At 42.5% G+C, this 21,475-nt stretch overlaps 1 protein-coding gene across 1 annotated transcript in view; it reads left to right on the top strand.

Moving 5' to 3' along the window:
• Positions 1–3,622: 3,622 nt before the first annotated feature.
• SNRNP200 (small nuclear ribonucleoprotein U5 subunit 200) overlaps positions 3,623–21,475 on the top strand; it is a 46,099-nt gene continuing 28,246 nt past the window's right edge. The window contains exons 1-13 of the mRNA XM_083753109.1: positions 3,623–3,840; positions 5,278–5,441; positions 8,588–8,759; positions 10,120–10,312; positions 11,446–11,501; positions 12,999–13,097; positions 13,371–13,523; positions 16,659–16,758; positions 17,683–17,819; positions 18,907–18,990; positions 19,207–19,380; positions 20,716–20,853; positions 21,008–21,163. Coding sequence (XP_083609235.1) covers positions 3,796–3,840; positions 5,278–5,441; positions 8,588–8,759; positions 10,120–10,312; positions 11,446–11,501; positions 12,999–13,097; positions 13,371–13,523; positions 16,659–16,758; positions 17,683–17,819; positions 18,907–18,990; positions 19,207–19,380; positions 20,716–20,853; positions 21,008–21,163 — 1,671 coding nt within the window. The 5' untranslated portion in view covers positions 3,623–3,795. The remainder of the gene's footprint in view (positions 3,841–5,277; positions 5,442–8,587; positions 8,760–10,119; positions 10,313–11,445; positions 11,502–12,998; positions 13,098–13,370; positions 13,524–16,658; positions 16,759–17,682; positions 17,820–18,906; positions 18,991–19,206; positions 19,381–20,715; positions 20,854–21,007; positions 21,164–21,475) is intronic.

Below are 21,475 nucleotides of genomic sequence, written 5' to 3'. Positions count from 1 at the left end.
AGGTTACATACGCTTCAGGTTACAGACTCCGCTAAGCCAGAAATAGTACCTCGGGTTAAGAACTTTGCTTCAGGATGAGAACAGAAAGCGTGCCGCGGCAGCACGGTGGCAGCGGGAGACTCCATTAGCTAAAGTGGTGCTTCAGGTTAAGAACCGTTTCAGGTTAAGAACGGACCTCCAGAACAAATTAAGTTCTTAACCAGAGGTAGCACTGTAACGGCTTAGCTTTCATAGAACATTTTTGGAATTTTAAACATTAAACACTGAGTGGTTTAGCAGTCAACCCTGGGAACGCTGCAAATTGTAGTTCTGTGAGGGAAATAAGGGTCTCCCAGCATCCTTAAAAAGCTACAGTTCCAGGATTTTTGGGGGAAGTCACAGTTGCTTAAAATTGTATAGTACTTCTATAGTAAATGATATAGTAGTAGTAGTAGTGCAAATGAGGCGTGTGTGAAGCCTAAGAAGACCACCCGTTGACTTCTGGTTCATCTGTTCATCATTTTTTTACACTGATTCTTAGATGTAGGGCTCATTCAGGTATTTACAGTGTCATAGTGCTACATAATTTGGCTGCTTGTTGCTTTACCTCTTTGATGACTGGAACTACAGCACTCAAAAAGGAGGCTGGGCTAGGTGTGGAATGTAGCCGCACATTCTAGAATCAAGGGTGGGCGAAGACTCTCTTGTTATGTGGACGTATTGATTCCCACCAGGAGTATAACTGCTCTTGGCTTTTCCTCTTTTAGCTGAGTGGGACTCTTGAAAGGGGGCTTATGCAACTAAGCAAATAGCATCTGAATAGAGCCATTCATCCATTCCTGGACTGGATGACGAGGACCATCATCAACCTCTCTGTTAATGAGCATATTGGGACTGGATGCTGTTTGCAGAAGAGGGCAGGGACCCTCTTCCCAGATTGCCATGTTCCAAACCTCCTCTTAACTTAAAAAAATGTGTATGTACGTGCAAATTGTGCAATGCTGATGTCACACACCTATCCTCGTGATTGATTTCTTGAACTAATGGCAACTAAGGTAAATAAACCAAAATAAAAACATAGCCCCTGCCCACACAAGGACAACAAGAGTACAGGAGAAGGGGGGTGTCAGGGACTGAACAGAGGAGGAAGAGTGGAGACCGCTTCCCCAGCTTGAACCTTCCAGAGAAGAGGAAGACATTATAGATTTACAAGAGTGGTTTGCGGGAGGTCACAGCTTAGAGGTAGATGAGGGATGAAGTTGGGATATAATGGGAGAGGAGGAGGCAGAGCCAGAGCAGTTGGCTGACATGTTATCACTAGAAAGCATTCCAGACCCCCCTTCTCCCAGAACCTGGTGAGCATTGAAAGTAGGAGAGCAAAGGCTTGGAGACAAATGGCCCTAAGCGGCCACCATAAGGTGGATGGTGCTGTTGATGATTGAGGAGATAAGGGGGGTGGAGATTACTTGGACCAATGCAATTACTCCAAGAGGCAACATTTCTAAGACGCTCTTTGTGAATATTGAATAAAAGACCTTGGTAAGAACTTTCTTTGTCTATCTATTCCTGGCAGTCTACCGTGGGGGGGACTAGGTTCCAAGACGCCTGACCAGTGTGAGCATACAATAAAGTTTGCACTTTGAAATTCAGGGTGGATTAAAAAAGAAAATATTGGTTGACGTTTTCCTTGGTTAGGGATAGGTTTTGGGTTAGGTTTAAGATTAGGGTTGGGTAAGCATTAGGGTTAGGGTTAATGTTGTGGTTAGGGTTAGCATTTGAGGATTAGTTTTAGTTGTTTTAGTTTTAGTTTTAGGCTTAGGGTAAGGGTTAGGGTTATTCTCAGGGTTAGGTTTTGGATTAGGATTGCCTTAGGGTTAGAGTTAGGGTTAGGGTAGGGTTAAGGTTGCCTTAGGGTTAGGGGTTAGCGTTAGGGGTTAGGTTAGGGTTAGGGTTAATGTTGTGGTTAGGGTTGGGTAAGGATTAGGGTTAGGGTTAGCATTTTAGGATTAGGATTACATTTAGTTTTAGTCTTAGTCTTAGGTTTAAATGTAGGCTTAGGTTTAGACCTAGTCATAGTCTTAGGGTAAGAGTTAGGGTTGTGTCCAGTTTATGGTTATTCTCAGGGTTAGGGTTAGTGGTTAGGGTTAGGATTGGGTTAGGGTTACAGTTGCAGATAGGGTTAGGGTTAGGATTGTGTCCAGGTTAGGGTTAGGCATTGGGTTACTTTTAGGGGTAGGGATACCTTAGAGTTAGGGATAGGATTAGGCTTATGGCAAGGGATTGGGTTTGGGTTCCATTAGGGTTTGGGTTTGGGTTAGGTTTAGGGTTATTCTCAGGGTTAGGGTTATTCTCAGGGTTAGGGTTAGGTTTAGGGGTAGGTTAGGGTTACAGTAGCGGATAGGGTTAGGATTGTGTCCACATTAGGGTTAGGGTTAGGCAGTACCCCTAAAAATGTTTAGGTGTACTCTCATTTCCTACTCATATTGAAATACTGGCTTTGCCTTTGGGTTACTGTTAGGGTTAGGATAGCCTAAGGGTTAGTGTTAGGTTATGGTTATGGGTTATGGAATAGGGTTTGGGTTAGGCTTAAAATTAGGGTTGGGTAAGGATTAGGGTTAGCGTTAGGGTTGGTGTTTGAGTTATTCTCAGGGTTAGGGTTATTCTCAGGGTTAGGATAAGGTTACCAGATGTCCCCATTTCCCAGGGACAGTCCCCAGATTTACAAATCAGTCCCCTGACAAAATCCATCTGTTTAGTAGGAAGTTGAAAAGTGTCCCCGGATTCATTGAAAAAAATATTAGGTTAGATAACCTTAGGTTAGGATTAGGGTTGGACTAGCATTAGGGTAAGAGTTAGGCATTGGGTTACTTTTAGGGGTAGGGATACCTTAGAGTTGAAATAAATATTTAATTGCCTCCCCAAGGGGTCCCTGCCTCAGAAGGAGGACCAGGACCTTGGAAGGAACAGAGTTAGGGATAGGTTTAGGTTTATGGCCAGGGTTTGGGTTATGTTAGGGTTTGTGTTTGGGTTAGGGTTAGGTTTAGGGGTAGGGTTATTCTCAGGGTCGGATGTTCAGCTTCTGAAAAACATTCAAAAACCAGAACATTTACTTTTGGGTTTTCGGCATGTGGGAACCAAGGTTTGACCGTAACAGTAATGTCTCAGAACAACTGTATCTGATCTTTAGAAAACACAACCTGAAAAAAGAGACAATGCATGTACTTTTGTAAAATAAGAATTTATTTAATAGAAGTTATTTTTAAAATATTTTTAAATATTTAAGATCTGGGCAGCCAAGCAGAGATATATTTACACATTCGTCTGTGTGTTTGTGTGTGTGTGTGTGACAAATTCCAGAGGGACCATCCTGTTGGGCTGCAATAGACTGTAATGGATTGCAGTCACTTCAGCACCAGATGAAAAAAACGTAGCCCCACCCCTCACCCAGTCCTGTATTTTGGCAGAATCAAGGTGGCAGCCCGAGGCTTCTGGCCCTCTCCCTTATTTTCCATGAGCGGCTGTCACTTTGCACCCTCTATGGAAAGAGAAGGGAGGGAACCATGGCAATCAGAACCCGGAAGCGCAGTGTACAGGCCGCTCTAGGATTGTGAACTCATTTCTGCCCTCTATCCCTCCGAGCCAGTTTGAAAGAGGAAGTGTTCACCCGGAAGCGGAAGTGTTCACTCGGAAGCGGAAGTGTCGCGGCAGCCCGCTGCGTGTGGGGATCGTTTCGCAGCGTTCGAGGAGCGGGAGAAGGCACCGCCGAGGCCGAGCGGGGCAGAAGCGGGGCGGTAGCGGGGCTGCGGGGCAGCCGCCATGGCGGACGTCACCGCTCGGAGCCTGCAGTACGAGTACAAGGCGGTGAGTGGCGCGCGCGGGGGGGTTAGCGGGGCTGTAAACCAGGCTTGTTGTTAGTGGGCAGTGCTCACCGTTTGCTCTAGTCAGACCACATCCTCTGAAACTTGACTGGAGTGCAGTGGGCCTGTTCTGAATAGGGCTACAAATATGGCTACAAACGGGGCTTAAATTTTCAACCGGAACTCACCGGGACTGAGTTCCGCTGCGTGTCGGAGGAGACGTTGTAACGCATGCCATGCCAGCAGTTGGGCGGAGAAGCGTCCCTCACCCCAAAAAAGCGTTGTTTCCCCCTACAGAAGGCTTTGGCTCCCCCTAGTATAGTACTTTTTAGGTGCTTTAATGTTTCATAATAAATTATAAAAATACTGTTTTTTAAAGAAATCATTTTTAATGATGTCCCAATAAAAATAGCCAATCAATATATCCACATCATAGTCTGGACCTCTGAAGCATATCTCCAAATCTCCAATCCTGCCTCTTCTCATTGTTTTCATATTTTCCACATCCCAGTCCTAACGCTTTAATTATAAAAATACTGTTGATTGTTAGTATTGTTAATTGTTTATAATATTACTGGGAAAAAGTTGCTGTTTTTTGCGGTGAGAATGAAGAAGCTCTTTGTGACCCCCTGACTCCCTTTCCTTGCAGGCAGGGCAGGCAGGAAGCAGCCCAATCTGTAAGGCCAGCTGAGAGGTGGCACCTATCAGCTTGCATGATGCTGCTGCATTGATCTCTTGGAAGTTGAGCAGGAGGAATTTCTCCTCCCACACCCTCAGTGCTGGCAGTGGCAATTTAAATCTGAAATCTTAGGCGCAGTATACTGCACCAAGAGTTCATAAACTGCTTGCACTAATGAAATTCCCTGTCACAAAACATGCCTAGTTCTATGGGAGTTTTGGACGCTGCCGGGTGATGATGGATTACAACACCCATCATTCCTGACCATTGGTCATGCTGGTTTGGGCTGATGGCAGTTTTATTCCAACATGTTCCAGAGAGCCATAGGTTCCTCCCCTCCACACAGTTGCCCATTTTAATAACAATAGCAGGAATTACGTAACATTTTTACTGTTCAAAGCAAATCATATACAAATCTCTCAGACCAGTTTTTCTATCCCCTTCCTATTGTGGAGAATAGGTGTCTTCCTGATGCCACCTAGTGAATTTGAGTGAGCTGAAATTTGACTCACAGATCTTGGGATTTTAATGCAAGCTCTTAACCACTACAGCAGGTGCTGTTTTGCAAACTGCTGCTGACAATGATGTGAAACCCTAGAGCTGAAGCCGTCTATTACTTTTATTCTTGAAGCCAATAATTGTGGGAGGGGTATGGCAAAGGAGGCTCTTCTAATAGCAGAATATTTGACAATATGTTTCATTTTCTTCTTCTTAAACTTGAGATTTTCTCTCCCCCTCCCATTGTCTTCTTGATTCTTTCAGAACTCTAATCTTGTACTTCAAGCTGATCGCTCCCTGATTGACAGGACCCGGCGTGATGAACCTACGGGAGAGGTCCTGTCGTTGGTGGGGAAGCTGGAAGGAACTCGAATGGGTGACAAGGCCCAGAGGACCAAACCCCAGATGCAGGAGGAGAGACGAGCAAAGTGAGTGAAGACTGTTTAATATGTTCTTTTGCCTGTTGTGTAATAGCTCACTGAATTCTAGAGTTGGATCCAATAATTGAATGTCTTTGCTTATCATATTCAGGCCTTTGTCACTAATCAGCTGAGCAAAGTGCTCAGTTGTTCAGGGAACTTCTTTTTTTTAATTTGTGTTTTTTATAATTTAATTTTTGTATTTTCTATTTTACATAAACAAACGAAATAAAACATAAACATAAAATCCCCTTTGACTTCCCTCCCCCTATCGTGGATCTTAATATAATGATTTCCCCCTCCGCATCTCTTTTTATAACTCTATTCTTACAAATCCTTTATTATTCCATTCTTTAAATTTTTACTACAAGTTTTCTGTCAGTCCTACCAATGTGTGCAATTGTTTACAGTAGTTTTTCAAATACATTGTAGACTTTCCCCATTCTTTATTAAAGTCCGCCTCTTCTTGGTTTCTAATTTCTTCTTGTAAGTTTTGCCATCTCAACATAGTTAATCAGTTTTATCTGCCACTCTTCCTTGGTCAGAGTTGTACCATCTTTCCATTTCTGGGCTAACAGAATCTGCACAGCCGTGGTCGCGTACATAAATAGTTTCATCTGGTCCTTCGGGGTCTCTGGACCTATAATGCCTAAGAGAAGAGCTTCTGGTTTCTTAGGAAAAGTTATTTTCAATATTTTTTTCAATTAATTGTATATCATTTCCCATAAGTCTTTTATCATCTTAAATGACCACTACATGTGATAAAAAGTACCCTCTTTCTTTTTCCATTTCCAAAATGTTTTAGACTTTGATTTATAGATTTTAGCTAATTTACTAGGAGTTAAATACCAACAATACATCATTTTCATATAGTTCTCCTTCAAAGTGTAACAAGCTGTAAATTTTAATCCTGTAAATTTTAATCCTGTAATTTTAATTTTAATCCTGTAATTTTTTAAAGCTGTAAATTTTTATTCTCCCACACTGCTAATTCCATATTATAACCAAAATGCTTCACCCAGTAGACCATAACCAATTTGACCTGTTCTTTAGCTTGCCAATTTAATAGAAGTTTATACATTTTAGAAATTAACTTAGTTTATTCTCTAACAGTTACCTTTCAAACTGGGAGGTTTTATTTAAACAACCCTTCATTTTGTCAAACACTTCATTAAGTTGGTGATATCGCAGCAAATCAGTTTCTAATTCTCTTATATCTTCAAACCTCCTTAATTTTAAATCTTGGATCTACCTCTATTAATAATTCTTTATATGTTGCACGATCTTTTCTCATATTCCTTTTTTTACCAGTATTGCTTCAAGTGGAGAGAGCCACCATGGTGTTTTGTATTCCAATAAATATTTGTATTTGTCCCATACTTCATTTTTATCACATATATCCTCCCTATAAGTGATAAGTTAATCCCTCCCCAGATTTCTAGGCTCTTCTTAACTCTAGACTTTCACTCAATTACCTTTAAAAATTTAATCTATAACACTTGGTATACTGACCAAAAGTTCCTCTACCAATATCACCACATTGTTGGCAAATGCCTTAAGTTTATATGTTCTCTGCCCCACTGTTAGCCCTTTTATCTCTCCATCAGATCTAATTCTTTTAGCTAGAACCTCTAAAACCACTATAAACAATAACGGTGACAAGGGGCAGCCTTGTCTTGTCCCCTTAGTAAATAATGTCTTAACAGAAAAAATTAAAATTAAAAGAACTATCAGCATAGCATATTGGTTAGAATAAATTACTTCAATTGCTTTCAAGAATGTCTCTCCACAGTTCATCTTTTCTAAAAGTTCTGTCATAAAAGTCCATGAAATGTTATCAAAGGCCTTTTCTGTGTCTGTAAACATCAGCGCTGCTTTTTATCATTTCTTACTTCAGGGTATTCTATAATATCAGTTATGTTCCTTACATTATCCTTCAACTGCCTGCCCAGGAGAAATCCGGCCTGATCTTGATGTATTATGTCCTTTAATACCGATTTTGTCTGTTTCGCCAGTATAGATGCAAATAGCTTATAGTCAATTGTTCAATAGAGAGATCGGCCTGTAATTTTTAACTGACATTAGAGTCTTGTTTCGGAATAAGTGTAATATAAACATTAGTCCATGAATTTGGAACATTTCCTGCTACTAAAATTTCAGTAGTTGGAGTAAGAAGTCCTGTAGTTTCTTAGAATATTTTGCTGATAGTCCATCTGGCCCTGGTGCTTTACCTATTTTGAGCTGGTTTATTACCTGTTGTATTTCCATCGTTGCTATAGGGGCATTTAAGTTGTTCAGGGAACTTCTAGCCTGCTCCTTTATTTTAACTGACAGCAACTCCGATCTTTCCCATCAACTACTCCCTGATCATAGAATCATAGAGTTGGAAGAGACCACAAGGGCCATCGAGTCCAACCCCCTGCCAAGCAGGAAACACTATCAGAGCACTCCTGACATATGGTTGTCAAGCCTCTGCTTAAAGACCTCCAAAGAAGGAGACTCCACCACACTCCTTGGCAGCAAATTCCACTGTCGAACAGCTCTTACTGTCAGGAAGTTCTTCCTAATGTTTAGGTGGAATCTTCTTTCTTGTAGTTTGGATCCATTGCTCTGTGTCCGCTTCTCTGGAGCAGCAGAAAACAAGCTTTCTCCCTCCTCTATGTGACATCCTTTTATATATTTGAACATGGCTATCATATCACCCCTTAACCTCCTCTTCTCCAGGCTAAACATGCCCAGCTCCCTTAGCCAATGATCCTTGTAGCTGAAGATTAAACCTGGGCCTTCTGCATGCAAAATATATGATTCACTGCTGAGCTACACCCTTGAAAACATGGTAGTACTCCAACATCAGTAAAAATAACATTCCCTAAGATAGTAGTAGCAGTAATAATAATAATAATAATAATAATAATAATAATAATAAAAACCTATATGCCGCTCATCTGACTGGGTTCCCCCAGCCACTCTGAGCAGCTTCCAACAAATTAAAACACAATACAACATCAAACATTAAAAATTTCCCTCAACATGGCTGCCTTCGGGAAAGAAGCATGTGCTTTCTGTGTGTGTGCATGTGCTTATCTCTTCTGGCTATGAATTGGTCTGGTGTTCTCTTTCCTGATTGTGTGCCACCGATCTTCCCATCTTTCTAGGAGGCGGAAACGAGATGAGGACAGACATGACATTAACAAGATGAAAGGTTACACTCTGCTTTCTGAGGGCATTGATGAGATGGTGGGAATTATCTACAAACCCAAAACCAAGGAGACCCGAGAAACCTATGAAGTCTTGCTGAGCTTCATTCAGGCAGCTCTTGGAGATCAGGTGAGTGAAGAAAGTAATCCTCTAGGGGCATTTATTAACTAGATGCCTGATATCCCTATGTGTTCTGCTCTGTGTATGGACCAAAGAGAGTAATAATGTAAGCATATGAAGCATTTTAAATTTTCTGTAGTTATACCAGTATTGGGCATTATGTGTTCAGTTAACTTAATTGCACAAGCCTAGCAAATAATGTAATAAGCTTACACTAAATATATGTGGCTTAGCAATTAGGAATCATTTCCTTGCTTCCGTGGTGGAGCTGAGATGGTAGAAATGCAAATGAATACAAGAAATAAATAATAACAAATGGGGACATTTCTCAGAGATGTATTTTATTTCTATTAAATGATTTTCTGGTCTTGTGTCTGCATGATGTGTCCACCATCTGAAATATTGCACCTGCTTCCCTTTGTTTCATACCATAGAAAAGACAGTGCTTATCCTGAAGTAAACTCAGGTATATGGAGACGTACTCGGAAATACATGTCAGACCTGTAATGAAATATTGTAGTGTAGGTAAAGGTAAAAGGTAAAGGACCCCTGGACGGTTAAGTCCAGTTAAAGCAGACTATGGGGTGTGGCGCTCATCTCGCTTTTCAGGCCGAGGGAGACGGCACTTGTCCACAGACAGCTTTCTGGGTCATGTGGCCAGCATGACTAAACCGCTTCTGGTGCACAGAGGACTGTGATGAGTGCTAGAGTGCATGGAAACACCATTTACCTTCCTGCTGTAGCGGTACCTATTTATCTACTTGCACTGGTATGCTTTAAGACTGCTAGGTTGGTAGAAGCTGGGACAGAGCAACAGGAGTTCACCCTGTTGCATGGATTTGAACTGCTGACCTTCCGTTCGGCAAGCCCAAGAGGCTCAGTGACCACAGCACCACCCACATCCCCAAGTAATTTATTCTGTGAGATGCTCAGGGAAGGCATTTATCCTTCCATATCCCCTTTTTTTCTTTCAACTGATAGTCAGCATTCTGTTATAACTGGGCATACTTAATCCTCATTGACTTTTTGGGTGGAGAGGGTCATCATAGAATTGTCGAGTTGGAAAGGATACCTAGGGTCATCTAGTCCAACCCCCTGCAATGCAGAAATATCAACTAGGTCATACATGTCAGATGACCATTGAGCTTCTGCTTTAAAACCTCTCATGGAAGTCTGCTCCACTGTCAAACAGTTCTTCCTGTCAGAAAGTGTAATTTTAAAAGTACTTTTTATATTTCTGCAAAACTTGGCATTTTCCCAAGCTTGTTGATGCACCTCTTGTTTGTCAGTTACCCCTTTTGGCTCCAATCTTGTTGGCACTCATCACCTGAGTTGGGCGCTAGAGTAAGTCAAGTCTTGTTTCTTGCAGCCCCGAGACATTCTCTGTGGAGCTGCTGATGAAGTCCTGGCGGTCCTCAAGAATGAAAAACTACGTGACAAGGAGCGACGGAAAGAAATTGATCTGCTGCTGGGACAGACGGATGACACCCGCTATCATGTGCTGGTGAACTTGGGCAAGAAGATCACAGACTATGGCGGGGACAAGGAGATCCAGAACATGGGTAGGGCCTGCAGCCTCAGGATCTTATAGCGTTTTCTGTGTTTATCAGTTGGATACTGAATTCTGTACAGAATAATAAAGGTTCTCAGAGCCACTTAAAAATTACTTCATAGAATACTGCACCAGCTCTCAGGCTTACAGTCTAAAAATACATGACATGAAAGGAAAGTGGTTTGGGACGGAGGAAAAAATAAGTAAACTCAGGTACAAGTTCTTAGTTGGAAGTTCTTCTCATGAGTAGCTAGGATGGAAAGGTTCAAGGAGAGGAGCTAAAAGTTTGAGATTCCTGCACTGCAGGAATTGGACTAGAACTCGATGACCCTCAGGCTCTCTTCCAACTCCCCGTTCTATGATTCTATGACCTATGCTGATGGAGTGGCCCTGAATCCCTTCTCTTCTCTTCTCTGCTGTAGCATGATGTGGCGGCTGATGCCAGGTGACAGTTGATGAAGGGAGGAGCCTTCATCATTTCTTAGCACACCTGGAAGTTATAGTAGTGAAATTGTAAAGTTGTTCCTGAATGGTTGCTATAGGTAGTAGAGAGATTGGAGCTAAGTATTGTTTCCCAGTCCTGGACATCAAATAGCACTGAGATGTGAATATGTTTGGAAGCCTCTGCTAATGTGTTCTCATGGCAGAATGTGGTGGCTGTTGGGCAGGGTAGCTCATGTTGAGGAGACACCATAGTTGACTGATGGAGCATGTGCATTACATGTTCAATCCTTAACAACTCCAGTTAGAGCTTCTTGGGTAACCCCAGCGGGGGTAATTTCCTCCTTTGAGGAGCCAATTTCAGTCAGAGTTTAATAGTAGGCTAGCTTCATATGTTGGCTCCCAGGTGCCTCCTCCATCTATTGAGGTGTCCACCATGCACTGAATTCTGCTGCTTATGTCCCAGTACAAACCACTTTAAATGTTGGTTAGTGGTAGCATGCAAAGTTGTGACTAGTGCTTTTGAAGAGCACAGTCGTGACATTCTGCACAGCTGCATTACAGGTTGCTTATGAGCATCGGGCATTGCTTGCCTGCCTTCAGAGGACACTGCTTTTCAAATAAAGCTCAGGATTCTTCTATAGAGTACATGTGACCTCTTCTCCTCACCTGATGTTGCTTGTTTCTTGTCCTCCTCTGTAGATGACAACATTGACGAGACCTATGGGGTGAATGTGCAGTTTGAGTCTGATGAAGAGGTGAGTGATTCATTTGGTGTCAATGGATATGCATATTCCAGACAAGCAGAGGGTGGCCCTTTTGTCTGCATGCACCCCCAAGGAGAAAGGGCATTCCATTTTCTTCACGATGATGGGAGTTTGAATGTAGGCATCCAATAATCACACAAGCAATTCTCTGTCTCCCCATGTCCTTTTTCTAAGATTATCTTCCTTTCCAGTTTATGGGTGGCAGTCAGTGCTGGTCCTGCTCAGCAGATCTATTGATGTTAGTGGACATGACTAGGTTAGGTTCATTAATTTCAGTTGGTCTGCTTTGAGTAGGGACTTAGTTGAATACAACCCTGTGTTTGTGAAGTGTTGCCAACATGTTAGAAAACTCTACATTTGATGTTTTTAACATTAAAGTGACACTGGTAGCTGCAATACTACTGTTTATTATTTTGTACCGATTGACTTGATTACATGGTATTTCCTTCCTCCAAGGAGTTCAAACCAGTTTGTATTTCTCTCCACTCCTCTCTGTTTTATCCTTCCAACAACCCTGTGAGGTAGGTTAGGGTGAGAGTGAATGTCTGGTTGAGTGAGAATTTGAACCCTGGTAGTAGGCTATTAACATTTACATAAGAATTAGGATAATAACACTATACCTTGGAAGTCGAGTGGAATCCATTCTGGGAGTCTGTTGACTTCCAAAACATTCGAAAACCAAATTGTGGCTTCTGATTGGCTGCAGGAAGCTCCTGCAGCCAATCAAAAGCCGTGGAATCCCCGCTGGATGTTCGGTTTCCAAAAGAATGCTTGCAAACCAGAACAATCACTTCCGGGTTTGCGGCGTTCAGGAGCGAAAAGGTCCAGGGTGTTCGGGATCCAAGGTACGACTGTAGCAATTTATAGAAGAATGTATGGGAATATTGTATACTGCATTTTTGCGCATATATATATATATATATATATTCCTTTTTATATTTATCTTTGTTCTTTTCTTCCTTTTCTCTGTATCTTTTTAAAAAATAATATAAATATAAATATAATAAAATATAAATAACAAAAAAAAGTTTGATCAGCGAACAATACAGTGGTACCTTGGTTTAAGAACAGCTTTGTTTATGAACAACTTGGATTAAGAATGCTGCAAACCCAGAAGTAGGTGTTTTGGTTTGTGAACTTTGCCTTGGAAGCAGAACACGTTCCGCTTCCTGTTGAGTGGGTTCCATTTGTAAATTGAGTCCCCCGCTGCTATGGGAAAGCATGCCTTGATTTAAGAGCGCTTTGGTTTAAGAGTGGACTTCCAGAACGGATTAAGTTCGTAAACCAAGGTAGCACTGTATCTAGTTCCAAGTAGAGGTTTTCTTCTAGGCCTCAACTGCCTGCCTGCCTTTGCTTTAATGTAACATCACTTCTGGTAGATGTTCAGCAGTGGTGGTCTTTGGTTCTCCTAACAGATGTTATGTGGTTGAAAGTGTTGTGGTATGTCCTTGGAAAGGACACTGAATATGAACTATCTTGCACCCACAGGAGGGTGATGAGGATGTTTACGGTGAAGTACGGGATGAGGCTTCTGACGATGACATGGAAGGAGATGAGGCAGTGGTTCGCTGCACCCTTTCAGCCAATGTGAGTCATGCAGGGAAAAATTCAAAGGCTTTTGCCATTTATTAGGGTGGTGACGTGTCAATAGCCTGTGTGCATATGTCCAGAATAACTTAAGAATCTCTGATACTATGTGGATTAGGAGAACATCCTAACTCCTTAGGGGAATATGCCGTACTGTGGAGGAAAACACTACACATGTGGCCTTCCTCACCAAGTTCTTTTTAAGCCTTGTGTGCTGTAAGTTTTCATGTCTGTGTGCCGAGTAAGTTGTGCAGATAATTCTGTTTCTCTTAGCTTGTGGCCTCAGGTGAACTGATGAGCTCCAAAAAGAAAGACCTGCACCCCCGAGACATTGACGCTTTCTGGCTGCAGCGGCAACTGAGCCGTTTCTATGATGATGCCATCGTATCCCAGAAAAAAGCTGATGAAGTGCTGGAAATCTTAAAGGTGCTCTGTTTTCTTCTGTTTCTTTCTGGTTGCTTGCTTCTTTCCTGGACTGGTGCTAGCTGTTATTGTATATTTGTACCTTGATGTGAAAAACAACAATATATTGCATGTGTGGCTTCTCTAAGAAGGGAGGAAGACCTGGACCTACTGTGTGTAGTTTCCCAGGTGCTCTGGCTTTTGAATTGCCTTGATTCCTGGAATTGTGCAGGTGTCAATAATGGGTTAACACACTCATACACTCTGGCTTAGAAGAGGCAGGGATCTTTGCCTGAAACGTGGGTCTCTGCCTTGTCTATATAGAGCTGCATTTTAGATTTCTGCTTTCAGGTTCCTGCTTTATTTGTTCTTATTTTTCTACTTTTACTTCGGTTCTCTTGGCAGCTCCTTTTAGGTTTTGCTTTTTCTCCATCATTTCTAAAATCTGCCCTGAATGGTTGGGATCTGGAAGGCCAGTGCCAGAACCTGTGCCTGTCTTCCTCTTGAGACCTCAAGTCATGGTCTTCTGGGTACTTTCTCTCCTGAGGTGGGAGAGGAATAATAGAATCTTAGAGTTGGAAGGGACCCAAGAGTCATGGGTCATCTAGTCCAGCCCCCTGCAACGCAGGAATCCCAGCTAAAGCCTCCATGAGAGATGGATATCCAAACTCTGCTTAAAAACTTCCAGTAGAGTGGCACTATTACTTCCCTGTAATATCACGGGGGGCTTTGTCAGAAGCTTTACTGAAATCAAGATACACTATCCACAGCATTTCCCTGATTCATTAAGTTTGTAATTCCATCAAAAAAAGAAATCAGATTGGTCTGGCATGACTTATTTTTGAGAAACCCAGGCTGGGTCTTAGTAATCACAGCATCCTTTTCTAAGTGCTCACAGACCGACTGTTGAATTACCGTATTTTTCAGTGTATAAGACGCCCCTTATTTTTCGGGATTTAAGAAAATGCAGGAAGCTTTTTTGGGGGAGGATTGCCCAGAGTTGTTGACCTTTTTCGGGGGAGGATTGCAAAAGTGTGGTATATATTCTAAGACCTTCCCTAGTATCAATATCAAGCTCACAGGTTGGTAGTTTCCTGGGTCTTCCTTTCCCCCCTTTTTGAACATGGGGACAACGTTTGCCCGCCTCAAGTCTAGGGACCTCACCTGTGCTCCAAGAATTCTCCAAGATCATGGACAAAGTTTCTGAAATTACATTTGCATGCTCCTTTAGTACCCTAGGATACAGCTCATCAGGCCCTGGAGATCTGAATTCATTTAAAGTAGCTATGTGTTCCCTTACTATCTCTTTTCCTATCATGGGCTGCAGCTCCCTCCTTACATCTTTTATTCTGTTATCACTAAGCTGGGCATGGTTTCCTTTTGGGTGAAAACAGAGGCAAAGTAGGTGCTGAATAATTCCACTTTCTCTCTGTCACCCAATGGCATTTCTTCGTCTTCTTCATGCAAAGGACCTACCACTTGTTTGTTCTACCTCTTACTTTGGACATAGCCAAAGAAACCCTTTAAAAAATTATTATTAACCTATATTGCAGGCCTGAACTCATACTGAGCTTTAGCCAGCCTGACTTTTCCCCTGCAACTGTTGGCTACTCGAGTATACTCCTCCTTTGTGATTTCCTCTTTCTTCCATTTCTTATACATGCCCTTCTTAACTCTCAGGTCATCTGTAAGTTTATACATACTATTTCTTGTTGGTATTGTCTGCATTTGGGCCTTCAATATTTCTCTTTTTAGAAACTCCCCTCCTTCTTGGACTCCCTTCTCTTTGAGTATTTTTGACCATAACTAGCTCCTTGAGCTTTTTGAAATTGACATTTTTAAAGTCCAGAGTGTCTCTCTGACTACACTCAGTTTCCCCCTGCCTCTGTATCCTGAAACCCAGGAGAACATGATCATTTCCTTCCCAGTTTCCGAGTACTTCCATTTCATTGATCAGTTTCTCCCTATTGGTGGGAACCAGGTCCAAGATAGATGATCCCCTTGTTGGTTCTTCCACCTTCTGGAAAATGAAATTGTCAGCGAGGCAATGGAGGAATTTGTCAGACCGTACATTCTTAGCAGAGATTGACCTGGGATGCTCCTCAGCAATTTCTTTTAAAGGGACTTCAAGACAGTACTCCCTGCCACCCTCTCAGGCCAAAGTTCTGATGACTTGTTGGGTAATATAGGGCTGGCTTCCAGCTGTGTAGCCTACCCTTGAGATCAAAGCAGCATGCTTGTTTCTCTCTCGGACCCCTTGTAGTTTACACAGGAAGGTAGTCCATTCTCCCAGTCTTCCCCAAGTAAAAGCAGTGTGCTGGTCTTTAACAACCCATATCTTAGACATCCAGTAGTGTCAAACGGCCTAAACATGTGGGGATTTCAGAATTCCAAGACTAGCAAATGCACACAGTTCCCACTCATCAAATTATGAAACTTAAAAATTGGAATTACAGATAGGTAGCCGTGTTGGTCTGCCATAGTCAAAACAAAAAAATTCCTTCCAGTAGCACCTTAAAGACCAACTAAGTTAGTTCTTGGTATGAGCTTTCGTGTGCATGCACACTTCTTCAGACACTGAATGGAAGGAATTTTTTTGTTTTAAAAATTGTAAGTAAGGCACATAGATGGTGAAAGAGAATTCTGAAAACAAGAGAGCTTGGGGCTCAAAACCTGGTTGCTTCTAACCTATTCACTAAAAACACAGTATTTCTAGTCTACTTATGAGTAAGCAGTGGGAATGGTCAGCTGCCACTGCGTTGTGGACAACACATTTGTGGACTACTTGATAGAGGGAGGGGACAAAGCTGCATAGAACAGGTCAGCTTTTGATGTTTCTCTCACCCCACATTGGAGTGAGTGGTACATACCTCCATCTGATCAATGACAGCCAATGTCATGTTTCATAGGTGAGCAGGGAATACTTTTGCCAGAGGCTTAGGAAGGGGACAAACCTCCCCTGGTGTAAAGGGAGATGGGCCATTTCAAGTGTAAACTGGACTTTTCTATTTTCCCGGCATATTCCTGTCAGCCATTCCTGGAGATTTGAATAACTGGTGGGAGATGCATGACGCCTTTCTTAGGGGAAAAGAGAAGCAATTGAGCAATTTCCTTTGTCACATGACCTATTTCCACTGCTCCCCTTTCATGTCTCCCCAGACTGCCAGCGATGACAGAGAATGTGAAAACCAGCTTGTCTTGCTTCTGGGTTTTAATACATTTGACTTCATCAAAGTGTTGAGGCAACACAGAATGATGAGTGAGTGCTTGCTATATTGTTATTATGTAGAGATCTCAAAATATTGGGTTGTCTGAAATCTTGGCGTGCACAGAGAACTTGGAGCTGTATGGAGATATTTCTTACCTAGCAGTTTCTTACCTTCTATAAAAAGCAGTGCAAGTGAAATAACACCCCCTACCAGCCCTCTGCACATGACAAAAGACTTGAGAGAGAGAGGTGGTGTCTTATCACATTTGCACTAAGATATTTAGATAAGAATGGCCTAACTTGGAATGATATGAAGTACAATGGTACGTTGGAAGTTGAATGGAATCCATTCCGGAAGTCCATTCGACTTCCAAAACATTTGGAAGCCAAGACACGATTTCCAATTGGAACCCGTGGAAACCCCATTGGACGTTCAGGTTCCAAAGAACATTCGCAAACCGGAACACTCCCAGGTTTGTGGCGTCCGGGAGCCAAAATGTTTAACTTGCAAGGCGTTCTGGATCCAAGGTACAACTGTACATTGTTTCATTATTGTGTGGTTGCTTTTTTGTGTATTAAATAGCAGCTGTGTGTCCACCAATCCAGATCAGGACTGTTTCAGGGCATAGATAGTGTTAAAATGTGGTTAGTTGTGTGAGTTGAGGACTATTAATAAAAAACATGGGAGAGAAGAGACAGCAGTGCAGAATTAAAAGATGCTGCCCTATTTTGTACTTCTACAGGTAGCTGACATTTAAAAATTAAACTGAGCACAAAATACCTATTAGAAGAAAGATAATACAGATCCCTAGGAATACAAATTCTGCACCAGATCATTTGCCTCTGGGAAGCACAGACAAAAAGTACAGTTGGTCACCACTCGTTTCCTTTGTTTGCCCTTAATTCAGTTGTGTGTTTTGTCTGGAGTTCGCAGGAGTAGAATAAGATACTACAATTATTTGTTTTCTCCCCCAGTCTTGTACTGTACCCTCTTGGCTAGTGCTCAGAGTGAAGCTGAGAAGGAGAGGATTATGGGGAAGATGGAATCTGACCCTGAGTTGTCAAAGTTCCTGTATCAGCTGCATGAGACGGAGAAGGAAGATCTGATCCGGGTAAGGATTGGGGATGGAGGTGGGAAGGAATCTGGAGTAAAACTGATTTAATTGTGGTGTCTTGCTTATATATTTGCCCTGAAGGCATCAGTGTGGGTTGCAATACATCCTTGTTCCATTTCACTCCAATGATTGCTCTGTGAGGCAGGTCAGACTATGAGAGAGAGTGAATCTTGGCTGATTGACTTGCTCAGGCCCTTGGTACACTATAAGACCAAGCAGCAGTTTCAACTGCAGCCTCCCTTCCCGTGCACTCAGTGTGCATATCAGATACTCGTGCTGTGTCACACTGTTTCAGAATAGTGTTGCTGAAGCTGAAGATTTTAAGCGCTTAAAAATATGTGTAAACAGGCTTCTCTTCCTCTTCACTTTCTCTCTATATCAGTGGTTCTCAAAGTGGGCATTACTCCTCCCTGGGGGGGGGGATTACCTAGAGGGGCACTAAGAAGCAAGGGGACAGCGGGGGCGTGGGGCGGGTATTGTTGCACTGGAGGGGTAAATTACTATCAGGCTTTGAAAAGCTTGCAGTGGAACAAGTTCATCAGTTTTATTGAATCAATTAAACTAAATAGTTTTAATGGGATTTTGAACATATGTGATTAATTGTTGCTGGTTTGAATTTCATTGTGTTATTATCTTCCTTAGTGGGTCATGGAAACTGCTATTCTGAAAGCTTTTTTTATAGTTTAGGGTAGGGGGCACAGGGGAAGAGTTTATGGAACCATGGGGGCAGTGGTCTGAAAATATTGGGGAACGACTACTCTATATTGTGAGTCTGTAACAATCCTACTATATATGTTAACTTTGGTTCAGTGGGTTTTATGTTATTTATTTACAATATTTACAATATTTATTATTGTGCCTTATAGGGAATGACATACACACAATGGGCAGTGGAAAGGAAGAAGGATTAGAGTTACTAGCTTTAGTAGGGCAAAGTTCAAATCAGCCACACAATTTACTACAAGATGTCAGGAGAGGAGAAAGTGCTGAGTGTATATAGGAGCTCACCGTTGTTGAGCAGCCTGGTATGGATCCTTGGCACAAAAACTCACCCTAACGTGGAGTTTGTGTCCTCCCATTTCAGGAAGAACGCTCTCGCAGGGAACGTGTCCGCCAGTCCCGCATGGACACTGACATGGAAACCATGGATCTGGATCAAGGAGGAGAGGTACTCTTGCTTCATCAAATATTCTTAGGTGGGGGGGGGGGTCTGAGCTACATGTGAGGTGCTGCACAAACTGGGGGAAAATCATTCCTCATCTTAACTTCCCTGCTTGTTTATGAATGAAAGATTGGTGGGGTTGGGTTTTTACGGGTTTCTGTGCTATCACATCTTAATTTAATGAACTATTTTTGATGGACATTTCCATTTTGCCCATTTCAGGCATTGGCCCCTCGGCAGGTTTTAGACTTGGAGGACCTTGTGTTTGCCCAAGGCAGTCACTTCATGGCCAACAAGCGATGCCAGCTGCCGGATGGCTCTTTCCGCAGACAACGCAAAGGCTACGAGGAAGTTCATGTTCCTGCACTGAAGCCAAAGCCCTTTGGTTCAGAAGAGGTTGATGATGTGTTTTTTATTTCCCCTCTATATAGACAGCACTTGTGGCAGGGGGCTCGTGGTCTTGACTGTACCAAACACACTCATTCACAAATTAGCAACCTTGCTGGATGCCTTCAGCAATCATGAAGCCTTTGCACATCCTACTGTTTCTTGGTCTCTCAGGCTGGTAGCAGGTTGTATGTATATGCTAACTACTGATCTACAGCGGTACCTCGGGTTACATACGCTTCAGGTTACAGACTCCGCTAACCCAGAAATAGTGCTTCAGGTTAAGAACTTTGCTTCAGGATAAGAACAGAAATTGAGCTCTGGCAGCGCGGCAGCAGCAGGAGGCCCTATTGGCTAAAGTGGTGCTTCAGGTTAAGAACAGTTTCAGGTTAAGAACAGACCTCCAGAATGAATTAAGTACTTAACCCGAGGTACCACTGTATTGTCTAGTGTCCTGGTGCTTGCACAGGGGGTCCTTGTATGAACTCAGCCTCTGCGTTTTTTTCTGTTGCTCATTAGAGAGACCATAGAGAAAAAAGCAGAAATTGAGATACCAGACTAGACAATAGCCTGAGACTGTAAACAGAACCAAGCAATAGCAGCTCCAGTTTAAAAATCCTGGACAAATAAAGTCTTTAACAGCAGTCTAAACTGTTGAGGTGACCCAGTTAGGGAGGTTAGGTGGCACCATTGAGAGAGCCGTGTGACTGGAGCTTTGCTCTCAAAAAAGAAAACCTTGGAAACCTGAGAAATCCATCAAGAGGGTCTTCTGCTGGTTCCCTCACTGGGAGAAGTGGAGTTACAGAGAACCAGGCATCCTCCCTGTGGAACGCCCGCCCTTCAGATGTCAAGGAGATAAAAAATTGCACAACTTTTAGACGACACCTGAAGGAGATTTTTAATGCTTTGTTTTTATTTTGTTTTTATATATGCTGTAGTCCGCCCAGAGTGGCTGGAGAAACCCAGCCAGATGAGCATGGTAGAAATAATAAAATGATGAAGGAGACATTGTAGCAGCTAACTGCTGCTGAGGTCTTTGTTGAGCAGGTGATGTGTTAGGAATTTGGGCAAGGCTCTATGTCCTTCCAGTCACCAGGGACATCTTGGAAGAACTGCTTTGGTATTTGCTGCCCATCTAAGATTTGTCATCCTCTTTACAACTTTAGTCTGCTTAATTGCTTCACTGCTTTTATGGGCCAATGGGCAGCACAGGCTCTTTCCTCTAAAGTGACCTCAGAGTGAATTGTGGATTTGAACTGCTTCTGTTCTGCCTATAAGGATTCTGTCTCATGAGTTCGTTACTGACTTGCTGGACAAAACCATTATTTCTTTTCTTATTCTCAGCAACTACTTCCTGTGGACAAGCTCCCCAAATATGCACAGGCTGGATTTGAGGGATTCAAAACACTGAACCGGATTCAGAGCAAACTGTACCGTGCTGCCCTTGAGACAGATACAAATTTGCTACTCTGTGCACCCACAGTGAGTGTTCTGTTTTATGATGTCAAATATGATGGATCTTTCTGAGCCTCTGCGCTGTTCCTTGATTTTTACTAGGGGAAATGTCTTTCTGGTCTCCTGTTTGAGGGGAGGGATGGGAGAGTGAAGGTTTTCTTTGACACTCTCTTCATTCCAGGGTGCTGGGAAGACAAATGTGGCTTTGATGTGTATGCTGCGTGAGATTGGGAAACACATCAACCTTGATGGAACAATCAACGTGGATGACTTCAAAATCATCTACATCGCACCAATGAGGTCTTTAGTCCAGGAAATGGTGGGCAGCTTTGGGAAGGTAAGAGGAAACAGCAATTGGCTTGTATAAGACCTTCACCAGGTGGGAGTGGATGGAGGAGAACCTGAACTTGGAGGAGAGGTGGTGTCCAGTGTTCTGAGGAGCTTTTCCACTTGTGCTTATTAGGTGTTGCTATCATTTAAATTTATATGGCAGCCCAACAATAAAAGGATCAAGGCAACCTATAAAATAAAAGCCACCAAAGTATTTTAAAAATAGAAAGATTAAAATGAAAAGGATCAGTAAAAACAAGCACTGTACAAGGAATTAAACAGAAAAGTGTTTGCCAAAACAACTTGCAATGTAATAGAT

The sequence above is a fragment of the Podarcis gaigeae genome (genome assembly GCF_964106915.1).
Source record: "Podarcis gaigeae genome assembly, chromosome: 8".
Classification (NCBI taxonomy): domain Eukaryota; kingdom Metazoa; phylum Chordata; class Lepidosauria; order Squamata; family Lacertidae; genus Podarcis; species Podarcis gaigeae.
This window is presented reverse-complemented; position numbering and strand designations above follow the sequence as displayed.